Genomic DNA, 13,660 nt, shown 5'->3' on the forward strand with positions numbered 1-13,660 from the left:
TTGTGCCCAGAGGCCCCCAAATGCCCTCAACAGAATGGTATCATAGGAAAAGGTTTATAGGAAGGAAAGTTCTATGCGAGACCTTGTATATACTATCTCAAGGTTCAAGAGATCAGATAATCATTTTCTCCTGCACAGAGAAGAGCAGAGGAAAAAGCAAGGATGATGTCCTACAAAAAACTAACAGAGAGTACAAGATGTCAGCAGACTTAAAATAAGAACCTTACGCAGTTATTCACATTTAACAAGAACCACACAAAGGTGAGCCATGGGCAGATGGCTTGGTTTCCAGCCCAGTGAGTGCACATTTGGCTCTCTGGGCAGGATGAGGCAGTCAGCTCTGCCTAGGAGCACACACCGAGTCTTCAAATGCACCTTTGGCTTTTCCTCCTTGGAAAAAAGAATTACAAATTGGGCATCAAGACATCCGACAGTTCTCAGGCAACATTTACCACAGAGAGCTGCCTGTGCCTGCCTTAGAGCCCACCCACAATTTCATTTTCAATTAGCAGCTCCTCGAAAGGCAGTAATGAAAGCAGTTGCTAAAGAGCATTCAGATGTCACTGAAAGACTGCAAACCCAAACTGTAAATAGCACATTGTGAGTCGCCTGTCACCACCATCAACTCCCACGGGAATCTCGCAACATGTGGCTATCACAGCCATCTGCTCGGCTCCCCACCACCACCACTGCAAACCACACAGCCACCCACCCACTCCCACCTCCCACTCACTACCTGTCATGTGCAGGCTTGTGTGGAGATGGGAGGGCTGTGAGCGGAGATTAGAATGCAGAACGCATGGAGGCTTGTTTCGCATTTTGCAACTAAGATCTGGCCACGTGCGGATAACATCGTATCATCGGAAGAGGGAAAAACTTAAAATTAAATGAACACAAAATGCAGTCTTAAATAAAGAAAGGAAGTCCTATCAGCCCCCAGCCACTATCAGAAGTGTGGTGTAAAGGGAAAAGACACTCCCTCGGTCTCCGATCACCCATACCATAGGAATTTATGGTGGACAGAGCTGAAAACCATTTCTCTGGCTTGATCCTTCTTACTCGTCTAACAATATGTAGGATTTAAAAAAAAATTTTTTTCTTAATGTTTGTTTATTTTTGAGAGAGATTGGGCATGAGTAGGGGAGGGGTAGAGAGAAAGGGAGAAGCAGAATCCAAAACAAGGTCCAGGCTCTGAGCTGTCATCACAGAGCCCAGCACGAGGCCCAAACTCACCGACCGAGCCACCCAGATGCCCCACGACATACAGAATTTAAATGGGCCTTAATAAAGTTCCGTGCATACACACATATAACATATTCTTACTCTGGGATTTAGAGAGTACCACTGTTGTTTCTTTTTTTTTTTCCAATGGAGCCATTTCTATAAGTCTCAGGATCACTCAAGCATTTTTTAAATTGCACGCAGATCCTTTTCCAGTTCAGCCTGTCTTCTCTCTGTAGGTTTTGTTTTATGAGGTGGTAGTCAATGTGCTATGTCCTCTTTTAGTCAATTTTTACCAAATTTTTAATTAAATATTATCTATGTCACTTGGGTTAAGATTTATTCCTGGCCACATCACTCCAAACATCTGTCTCACTGAGGTCAAATGAGCTTATTATCACTCTTACCAACATCCAGGACTGGTGGAATATATCCCAGACAACAAGCTAAGGAGACAGGAGACACAAAACCAGAATTCTAGATCTAAAAAAAAAAAAAACAACAACAACAAAAAAAAAACCTGTCGCTGTCTCCAAATGCCCAAATTAAAACAACAACAAAAACATTCATGTAACTTGCTACTGTGTTAGTCCCATGTTTTCCAAATACCTCCAATACAATACACACCTAATTCTGAACAGAGACAAGCCTGGATTGTGGGTTCCTCGAGATATTAAAATCTGACATCTTATCCTTATTTCGAGTTAATCAACATTCCAAGAGCAGTTAGAAGCCAGTCTTTCTCCTCCCAACCTTTTATTAGCTGTTTTTATTCCTCTTTCTGTAGTTTAAGCAAAGGGGAAAAAAATAATGTGCAACTTAAATTCATCAGCAGGAAAAACAGAGGATTTTATTTACTACTCAGTTTGTAACCTTCATGTGACAACACAATTTTTGAAAAAAGCAAACGAAATTCCAAGAACACACTGAACATGAAAGTCCCAAGTATGAAATAAAAACGGTTTAACTGCAGCTCAATGTCTTGACATTAGCTCAATGTACCACCAGTCATTTAACCACTATAACGAATGTATTTATGAAAGAGGACCTCACGAGGTTCACAGGTCTTTTCATTACCAAAGTATAATCCCTAATTGCATTAGTGTTTCAAATGTTCTGATTTCCAGAAATCTGTAGGCTCTTGAGTCAAGCTGGATAAATACCTGTGTGATTTCAGGCTGGATTTCTACCCAAAACTAATTAGCCGTCTTCCGAAACAGGACTTGAACTGGATCTGTTTAATCAAAGTTGCACGTTATAAATCCTCCTTTGCAAGTTAATTTCTACTAGTAACAATGTCACAAAGCAGTCGTCACACAACCTGAGTCAGTCACACTGAAATAAAGGATCAGCTTCCGATAGCGAACGCTCTCATCGGGACCGAGCATGGGCAGAGACAGACCGCTCTAGCAGGATGGATGGAAGCACAGCTGATGGCTCGGTCACCTGGGCCCTTCTGTGCCACCAACACAGCCACCTTATTCCACATAAGGCCAACATGCAAAGGCAATACAAAAAGCAGATGCAACCACAACAGCTCTAACTTTAAACACTGGGCACCGGGATCAGTCCCTCTTCTTCCTAGACATCAGAATACATTTTTGGTATCTACAGTGTCAGCTCTAAATTCTCCACATAGTCTGATTCCACCATACTAGATTTTCAAAGAGAGGACCCAACTTCCACTCCTTACAAGCACCCATATCAACTTGTATAAAGATTTTTAAACCACACAAGCCATTCCCATCAGCAAAGTTAGAGTCTACCTGCTAGGCTCCTGAAATATTCCCAAATCCCTTTACTTCCCTCTCAAATGGTATCCTCCCGTGGCGAGAAGCAATCTCAGTAGGTTGCCTCTTTGTCTCAGAAATCCCATCCTTAGCTGAACGCCTTTTTAGAAACTGAAATTCAGTTAGGAGGGAGACTCTGTGGTTTATCTTGATGATCCATTCTGGTATCTGTTTGTTGTAAGAGTTCATATGGCCTAAAAATTCCTCCTAGTTCATTTAAGCCTATTTCCTCTGGTTCAGTTCCTACTAGAGAGAGAAAAGGCAGGCTAATGGACTAAATGGAAGTTCAGGAACACCGATTCTGAGCCAAATCTGAGAGTTCTCCTAACTCCCATTAACTTTTCCTCATTGCTTCTCTATTTTTAAAACTCCTTTGCTCTCTGTGTTTTCAACTACAAAGTAGTAAAATTTTAAATCCTCTCCTGTGGTCTAGAAGTGAGATATACTGAAAGAAAACTCAACGCCCTGGGAAGAGTTACATTTTCCAAAAATGCTTCTGAGGAAGTCCTAAGTTGGCTAGAGGGTTTGGCTGTGGGTCACTTCATTGTGTCCCTTAGCAGTTTCACTGTGACTTAGTCTGGCAGGTAGAGAATCAGGCTCCTTACACAGACAACCTGGGCAGCCTCTGTTCTGGTTTCCCAGTCCCAAGTCTAAGTAAAGAGGGGGACAAAAACGCTACCACACATCTTTACTAGTACTTTTTCAAAAGTACTAGTTAAAAATTAAAAGCTAAAACTGTTTAAATATAATGTCTGAATGTTCCCATCATGAGCAAATAGTTCTGTGCAGGATATATATAAGGCTAGGGGGTCAGAAAGACGTGCATTCTTTTGTAAAAGTTAACTTATTCCTCTTTTCCTTTTTAAAACCCCCTTTGGAAATTAAGGAGAATGTTCAAACCTGCCGTATAAAAAGGCGCAGCCGTTTTAAAAGACAGCTGCCAGCGCAGCGTCCTCTACGTGAGTATGTATTTATACTTAACAACATAATCCAACAAGTAAGTTCCACTGGGGTGGTTAAGTGCCAGTTAAAAAGCTTTCTTTTCCCAGTATGAGAAAATACCACAAGAATTGAGGTTTCATAATCAGGCAAGAGAAGGAAAAAGCAGCTTGATTTTAGAACTACGCATCTCTCTTATAAAAGTATATAATTGCACTCTCCTGGTAAAAAGATTAGTTGCCTTCAACGGATTCTCAGAAAAAAAAAAATCTTATTATTTCCTCTCCATGAAGGAGTAACATCTTCCCATAATTACAGGAAAGCTGTGCATTAAGGTGCCTGCTCAGGAAGTACCATTTCCTAATAAGATGCAAACCTAATCCACTCTCACCAAGTCAAAAATAAAGACGAAATTCTCACCTCCTACGGCCCTCTTTCCTCTGTAGTTCTTCCGATTATAACTCCCTCAGTAAGAGGCACTAAGCAACAATCCATTAATTTTGAAATTCTCCTCAAGGACATTCTTATCTCAAGGCCCCCTCCCAGTTAAGATGGTCAGATTCAGCTACTTTATCTGGTAGGAGGCAAAGGCAAGGGAAAAAGTAACTGTGATGTGTCCATGCATCTAGCACAACAGGAAAGCAACGTCCAGTACTGTTAGCACAAGCTTTTGAGCATGTGCTGTGGCCCTTAAGCACCTGTGTGTGTCATCTTTTACCAATGATCACACAACAGAGAGCACCTGTCTGGGCAACACACACGTAGCCATGCCTCTGCCTCCCACTTTTCTCTTTTAAATGTCTTCACACAATTATCAACTAGAGACTCCGAACTGAAATACACTCAGACCTCCTGCAGTCTTCCTTTATAGACCTTGAAAACATTATGTGTCTCTGTGTTGTTCATCAATTTAAAGAACCATGGAACTCAGAGAGAGGAGCTTGAGAAATCACCTAGGCCAAACCCCTTACCTTCCAGCAACACACAGCGATTTGTTCAAGGTTTCAAAATAGTACATGTGATTCTAGGAAGACTACAATTGAAAAGTATTAGAGCTTTATTTCAGTTATCAACTTCTGCTTCCCTTCCTACTAGAAACACAACACTCAATTTGGGGAGTATATTTTGGCATCAACACTGAAGATAAGAAAAACACCACTTGTTTTGAAAACTCTTACATTGACCAGAAAGGTACGATTCATTCTTTCCTTCTCCATGATTCATAAGGAGTGAGTCAAAATAATTGCTTTTCAAATATTTTGCCTAAAAGAAGGATAGCTCTGATTTCAAGTGCCATTTTGTACCATAAGGATGACCATTAGAACCAAAAGCTACCTGAATCTGAGACATACAAGTCCTGGCCTTCTTTGATGATCACACGAGGACAAGGGAGAAAGAATTTTGAGCACAGAGAGTGGAAAAGTCAAATGAAGTCTGGGATTAGAGAGTCAAGGATGAGGAACCAGAGTTTACTGTAGACTCAGGATTAAATTGGTTTCTTGTCTGGAAGGTAGGAAGCCTTCCTCCAACCCTGTTGGGAGGGAGGGCCTGGGGGAGTGGTAGTGGTCACAATGCAGCCTCTCTCCAGCGGGAAGAATGACCTTTCTCACATACCTCATACAGAGAAGCGTGGGTTGGGAGCCACATATACCACAGGAATATCACCTTTTATAGACCCTAGCCCTTCCTCCCTCACTCCACTCTTTCCACAATTATTTTTAAAATAAAAAAAAGAAATCTTTATACAAATGTGGTTGCGTTCAAGCTTTCCAGCTCTTTCTCTGCCCTCTGAACTTGGTAGTTTATCATGTTTCTTCTTATGCCTTCATAAACCATTTCTATAACCAAAGTCACTCCCTATGACTTAACTACTCACATAGTTCCTAGAAATACTTGTAAGACCCCCTCCAACCTGTGACCTGGCGTTCTCTTTCTCTTCATGCACAATCCTAATCTCAAACAAAGGAGGCAGAATATACAGGGAAAATAGAGCAATACAAAGAAATCTGGGTCTAAACCCTGGCTCGTATCTCATTGTGAGAGCCCTGAGATAAGTCACTTTACCTCTTTGAGATCCAGTTTCCCCATCTGGAAAGTAAACATCTTATCACCCACTACCCGGGGTCATTGTGAGAATGACAGATCATACTCCCTTGTTAATGACTGTAACATGGTATGCATCAGATAAGTGTTAATAGTCACTATTACAACACCATTCTGGCATTTCATTTCAGGACACATATATGCCTTCAGAAAACATTCCCTGTGTGTCAGATGTGGGGACGCTTCCCTGAGATCCTTCTGCGTCCACGCTGACTGACATCCATCACTTTAGATGTTTTCTCGGCAATATACCTCTCTCATTACCCATCAGGCTGAACTGTGACCCCAGCTCTAACTGCAGAGGCTACATCATATTGACCCTTTTGGTCTTTCCAATCTTTTCACTAAAAATCACCACCAAAAATTCACTCTTGATGCTTTAGAAGAATGATTTCCAAACTGGCCTGGCCGTTATCAAATAGGAAATTTCTAAGACCACCAAGTTCTGTGCCTTGCCCCCTAGAGATTAGGTCCTAAGGAGGGGCCAGAAGTGTGTGTTTACTAACACTCATAATATGATTCTAATGATCTGTGAAGCTTTGGAACCACTGTTTTATAAGATCCCGGATTTCTCCCTCTGCAAAGAAACATCTGCAAACTGGAAATTACCTGTTTGGCTTCTAATTAGCAGCACCTGCTCTGTGAACCACATTCCCTTCCTCTGCTTCCTTCAAGTGATAGTCAATCCCACCCAGTGGTCCCGCCAAAAACAAACAAAACACACCCAGGACACAGGTAACTCAGCTGGCACTAAAGCCTCTGGATTTGTGCAGAAAAAATTGCCATAAACAGCTTCATTTCTCATTATTAATCTATCTCATGTGGGGATTTCCACAGGCAGAAAGGCTCCCCAAATGCCAAGAGCTATATTTTCTTGTGGATCACTGAAACCTAATTATTAACAGACCAGTAGGCCCTATCACCAGACTTTCATACAATCAGCAGATCACAAAGACAGTCCTGAATTATGGACTATGAGAACAGCTGAAGAACTGAAAGGCAAATTCGTTTCTTCGCCACTGCTCTCCCACATGCCACAATACTTGAGCTGCTCTGGAAAGCAGAAATCTGATGCAAGGCACTGCCTGCGTGTGGACAAACATTTTTAACACCTCAGAACCTTGAAATCCACAATGTATGTGATCACACCTGCCCGTTCCATTGGTCCCAATTATGAAGATCTCTGCCCTGCCAGCCAGTCTGCCCCACACACCAGTAGCACCAGCATCAAGCTTTGTTGCAGTGAACACATCTGATGACAAGGATACCAACGCTGAAGTTTCAAAAGTAATAAAAACTCTGAGCTTGGCTTGTTTACACAACTCTGAGGGGCAACCCTCCAGCAGCCCAATGAGGACGTCTTCTCCACCTGTCAGGAAGAACCACAGAGGGGCAGGTATCTGAAGCAGGGATCTTCTAGCCACAGAAAAGGACAAACCCACACTTCCTCACCTGTCTGAGTCCCTTCGGCATCTTCTTCCTCTTCCCAAGGTGCTGGCAGAGGTTGCGGTCATTCTCTCGGTCTGAGCTGTAATGATGTGGGTGGCTGAGTCTACTCTTCTTAGAATGAAAGGCCAGGCCGTTAGTAAGTGCTTCTCGTTTCTTCTTGGTCAGAGGGGTCTGGCGTTTCTCCACACGTTCCTGAGGCTTAAGTGCTACATCTTTCTATAGAAAAGAAGAGAAGGAAAGGGAAATGATGGTTACACAGGTGTCTAAGGTCACATCCAAAACACAGGCTAAATGGGGTTATAAGAAGGGAGAGGAGAAAGCAGGAAAGCAGGATATGAGAATACCTAAAACTGAGAAACATGGCTCTCAATTTTTCTGAATCCCTAATGCCACCACAAATAGATCCTTTCTATTCTGGTTGGGCAGAAAAGTCAACAAAGCACAAAGCATCTGTCCATTAAAAGTGATTTCACTGCTTAGTGGCTTTCAGTGTGATTCTCAGCTAGGTCCAGCACACAGTGACATTCCCCAAGGAGGCTCAATACACTCACTTTCCAAGTAGGTACGTCAATTATGTTTCAGAAGAGAAGTACTAAGTGCATGCGTGATTTAAAAAAAAAAAAAAAAAAAAAGACTGACTATACCAGGCCAGGTGGACATGAGCCAGCAAGAAAGAAACTATCAATTCATATGATTAAAATGTTTCCTTAATGCATTATATATTTTTACCACAAGTTCCTCTGAGCATCCTTAATTCCCAGTTCTCTGCAAAATGTAACAACAATATTATCACCAAGATCTACAGCAACTTTTCATTTATTGTTGTGTGTGGTTGGGCGGGGCGGGTAGAAAGGGTACGAGAAGGGTAATGGATGTCCTGGAATAGGAAGCAGCATCTGTAGAGCCTAGAGGCGGGCATTTGAGGCTATGAGATCTAGCGAGCTCTGGGCCTGCAGACAGCTCAGAATCTACTGAAATACTAAAAGACCTGGGTCCACGGCCTGACACTGCCATTATTCCTTAGGATACTTGAAGTACTCCACTGGTAGGACATGAGTGAATGTCCTTTGAACCTTGAGAAATGTTGTACACATTAAGCACTGAAATTAAAAGAGATTTAGCACTCAGTCACTTGTAAATGAGTAGACATGATCCTATTTACACAACTATGCTCCGTCATGGAGCCTCACCTCCTATACAAATAGTTTCCATGGTCCTAAACAAATGTACATTAAAACAAACAATAAATAAAAGGGAAGTTTCCCTTTACCTTCTCCTTAAAAATACCTCTCTCTCTCTCTTCCCCTTCCCTTCTCCCACCTCCCCTACCCCTTCCCCCTCTCTCCTCCTTTACAGTCTTCTGTCCCTGGGGAGTTCTCTATCCTACTGCTTCCCAATATCCAGCACTGCCCATTTGACATACACGCTGTTCCTCAAGCTCTTTCCCCAGATCAGCCAGGGCTGATACTAATAAGTACAGAACCTGGGACCTTTACATCTGCCTCAAAGCCCTACTGTCCACACACACACCCATTTCCTAAAGGACTCTTACCAGGGCTGCCCATTCAGGAAGACCTTTCTTATAATGCAAAGTGCTGTTCTCAAGCCATCACACATTCAACAAGTATTCATTCTGTGTGCACCCAGTCCATACTAAGTACAAACTCAGCATTGTCCTAGAGGCACTGGGTAAACAATCCTGTGTGGAAAAAATCCCCACCTCATGGAGCTTAAAATTTAGGGACAAATACTAATCAAATCACACAAATATTTCACTGCAAACTGAACTATCTGCTCTAAAGGAAAGAAAAAAGGAGCTAAAATTGGGGGAAATGGTCTCATCCAGCAGATGGGTTGGTGCTGAGGAGATGACTACCATTTGACCTAGTTCTGAAAGTCTGAGCAGAGAGAACAGCTTATGCCAAGGCCCTGAGGCAGCTGACAGCATGACCCCTTAAAAGAATCAGGGCACAGACTAAGTTACCATTCATCTCAGTAACCCCAATGCTTCACATAGAGAGTCAGGCAAATAACAGGTGGTATATATGTTCATGTTTGCTAGATAAATAAGTGAGACAACTGGTTAAACTATCCAAACCTATTAAGCCACAACAGTGAGTTAACAACACCCCAAGCCGGCACTACCACAGAGTGAAGCAAACTAGAAAAGTTCACTGAAACAGGAAACCAAGGAACCTAGCAGGCATCGCTGAAACAAGATCACAGCAAACAGCAAGAAACCCCAGAAGGGGTAAAAGGCCTTATCCGTGGAGCAAGAAGACATCAAAAATACCAATCTCATAAGGCAAATGAGTGGCTTCTGGTCTAACTTCTAGCTGCTGTCAGTGCAGATGATTTACCCTCTGCCATTGAAGAGGCAGCTCTCCGGGCCAACGAGGATGTGGTGGTCAGTGTTTAGGGGACAAGTTGGGATCGAAGTGATCCCATGGGCATTGATTCCACAGTCTCAGAACCTTGTACACTATGCCTAACACATGGTAAGTGTTCAATAAATGTCTGCTGTATTTATTCCTTTCTCCAGCGTCCACTACCACAGTCAGCTATGTCAGACATCTGCTCAGCTCAAACTATGCTGCGTTTAACATCACATGCAACCAAAACAGTCAGTTATCATGAAAAGATACTCAGGAATGACACAATGCTAGCAGAAGCAGCCAGGTGAGTTGCATCGTGGACTGCTTCTAAGCAATGTGCGCAGTTGTACTATTTCTGCTAAGAGTAATGTAGCAACTCCCCACGGGGTTTAAAAAAAAAACAAAGCACTCCTCTCTTTGTCACACAACCCACCTACTGCCCATATTATATGCATGTAGAGTATCAGATTAATAAACAAATGATACTTAATAATGTATCAACTGCGCTTTTAAAAAAATTATGCCATTCTCTTTGGAGACCAAATCTCCTTTCATACAGAAGGTGCTCCAAAGTATACTGAAAATTATGTGCAATTCCATACAAATGTGAATTAATATTTATGAGAGTATGGTATAATTTTTTCCAAATCCATTTTATTTTCATGTAGCATATTAATCAAGGCATTCTCACCGCACCACAGAATAGCTACACAGAGCAAATGGACCCCATGCCGTGACATTAGCTTGTAAGAGACCTGCCGAAGTCTTAGCAGCAGCAAGTACAATCATCTTAGTTCCAATTAATATTGAGATTTTCAACTCTGGAGGGTGTTGGTGGGGGAAGAGGAGGAGAGAAAGGATCAAAGTGTGTGTAAAGGTGGTGGTTTAAGAGGTAAGAAATCAAGAGTCTTTAAAAGGTTTTTATTATATAAGCAGTTTATATTTCCAAAGATGAGAAATTACCTTTATTCTCTCAAAGATATCATTTTATTTATAAATTGCTGCATAGACACTTTGGTATAATTCTTGAATAAACCAGGCTGCTGTTTATTCTTTCCCTCTGTAAACATTTACTGGCTACTTACCATGTATAAAGTAAAATAATCATGTAATGTCTCACTGAATGTCTTGGAGGAAAAATGACAAAAAAATGTCCACTATGAGCGACAAGAATCAAAGGCAAAAAGACTGATTATAAATTACTCACCTTACAACATTCTGAAGAGCTATGCACATGATTATATGCGTGTGTATGTGTGCATATATCCATTCACCAACAAACTATGAGCAACTAATTTAAGAATTTCCTGAAAGAAACCTGGGTGGTCTACAAAGCACCGCTACAATGTGGGAATGAAACAGTGTGGTTTTAGAATAAATCTTTACCCTCAACGAATGATGACTTTCAAAGGCCAGTCGGCTCACTTGTCTACCACGATGCAGGCTAGCAATTCCCAGAGAAAATTAGTGTCCATCCAAATGACCTGCAGTGCTTTTGGAAAACAAGGTGACTGTGCCCCATACTTGGCAGAGGAAGCATTTAGCAGACAAACACTGGGAGGGAGAGTAGGGAGGTCAGAAGAATAAGGAAGATGTCTGGAAGAAAATGTTTTAAGGCATTCATTTGACAATCAGGGAAGCAAGCAAGAAAGCCAGCCAGCCAACAACAGAAGGCTGGCTAGGAAGTAAAAAGATTTAGACATATTTGCTGGCAATCGAGGGGGTAAGCACACAAGCCACGCATAACAGATGGGAATAGGTTTCATGAGTAGTTGAAATTATGTGATTTTTAGGTCACTGGCGATGGAGGGGAGGGTCACAGTGGCACACACGCGGAGAGGCTCAGGAGACCGACTATTTCCTTCAACACCCAGGCTTCCACAAAACAGGTGATCTTGCTCTTGACTTTCCCTGCTCTCAAATTATAATCTGTCACCAAAGGCTTCTTCTGCCACTCCTGAATTTCAAAATGAGATGGTTCAGTGTTGTGCAGACTAGGGGAGAGCGACAAACTGCAGATGAAGCACTGTCTCAGCGGCGGGGCTGCATTTGCTGATTACAGATGAAGCCAGAGACAATAGAAAATGAGGGCACAATTTGCCTGCCTTGCATGAAATGGGTTTTAGAAAGAGAGTCTCCATCTGATTTTTCCAACCAAACTAATCTGAGAGCAGCCTATCACTTACAAAGCATCTGTGGCATGTGTGTCTGCACAAGCCCATGTGTATGTAATGTGGGAAAGAGGGGTACAGCGGAAACAGCCTCTTCTGTAAGCTATCTGATCTCAGGGACTTGGAAAGAAATAACAAAGAAGCCAGGGGAAGGAAGTAAGAAAAAGCGCCTCGGCCTGTCACCATCAAAGAGCGTTCCCGGCTGTGTTCTGTCATTTTGGTTTGTCAAGTCCTTTGTTGGCTTTCTGTATTGCATTTGCACTTATTTTCGAATGGTTTTACGAACACTGATTCCATCTCTTCCCTTAAGTGCAAATGAAGTGAGAGTGTTTATAGCGATTGTAAGAAGTGAAAAACTAGAAAGAAACAAAACATACAGCTCTTTCAAAACTTAACTCTGTCCAGACACGGTGACACTAGCCCCTACTCTACCTTCTGAACACACCTTCAGGAGCTGAACTTTTTAGTAAGGAGACTGTGTGTGTAGGAATTTACAAACAAAATAACCAATACAGCATTCAAAAACAATTCCAAATTCATGGGGCACCTGGGTGGCTCAGTCGGCTAAGCGTCCAATCTTGGCTCAGGTCATGATTCCAGGTTCGTGGGTTCAGGCCCCACATCGGGATCTGTGCTGACAGAACCTGCTTCAGATTCTGTGTCTCCCTCTCTCTCTGCCCCTCCCCTGCTCGTACTCTGAGAGAGAGTATTCCTCTCTCTCTCAAAAATAAATAAACATTTAAAAACTTTTTTTTGAAATAATAATTCCTAATTTAAAAAAAAAAGAAACCTACTCTGTACCAGACACTTTGCCACCCATTAGAAATACATAAGAAAGGATCCCTGAACTTAGGCTGTTTAGTGGGGGTGCAGGAGACAAATCAACAAGCTATCACAGGAAAGCAGGTTAGGAGAGGAATAACTAAGGGACCCAACGCTTCCGCCTTTCACACTGCCTTACAGTAACTGTAATCCTGTACTGGCATGAAAACAGAAAAACAGACCGATGGAACACAACAGAGTATGGGAATAGACCCACATATAAATGGACAACTGGTTTTCAGCAAAAACACAAAAACAATTCTGTGGAGAAATGCTGATGGGACAAGGTGTGTGTGTGTGTGTGTGTGTGTGTGTGTGTGTACTTGTGTCTATATATGCAAAAAATTTATTTTGATTCAGGGCATCCTGGCTGGCTTGGTTGGTGGAACACGTGACTCTTAACCTCAGGATTCTGAGTTCAAGCCCCACACTGGGTGTGGAGCTTACTTAAAATAATAACGACGACAACAACAACAACAACAACAACAATAATAATAATTCTGATTCACATCTCAGTCTAATTAGAAAAATTAAGTAAAAATGTGTCATAAACCTAAATGTAAAATCTAGAACTATACAACTTTTTTTTTCTTTTAAATGTTTATTTATTTTAGAAAGAGAGAAAGACAGAGTGTGAGTGGGGCAGGGGCAGAGAAACAGGGAGACACAGAATCCGAAGTGGGCACCAGACTCTGAGCTGTCAGCACAAAGCCCGACACGTGGCTGGAACTCATGGACTGTGAGATTGTGACCTGAGCTGAAGTTGGACACTCAACCGACTGAGCCACCC

General features: G+C 42.1%; 1 protein-coding gene across 3 annotated transcripts in view; it reads right to left on the minus strand.

Moving 5' to 3' along the window:
• AUTS2 (activator of transcription and developmental regulator AUTS2) overlaps window positions 1–13,660 on the minus strand; it is a 1,119,238-nt gene that overhangs the window by 835,020 nt on the left and 270,558 nt on the right. For all 3 annotated transcript variants that reach the window (XM_030300780.1, XM_030300781.1, XM_030300779.1), the window contains exon 2: window positions 7,506–7,718. In XM_030300780.1, coding sequence (XP_030156640.1) covers window positions 7,506–7,718 — 213 coding nt within the window. The remainder of the gene's footprint in view (window positions 1–7,505; window positions 7,719–13,660) is intronic.

Source organism: Lynx canadensis, chromosome E3, assembly GCF_007474595.2.
Source record: "Lynx canadensis isolate LIC74 chromosome E3, mLynCan4.pri.v2, whole genome shotgun sequence".
NCBI classification, from domain to species: Eukaryota; Metazoa; Chordata; class Mammalia; order Carnivora; family Felidae; genus Lynx; species Lynx canadensis.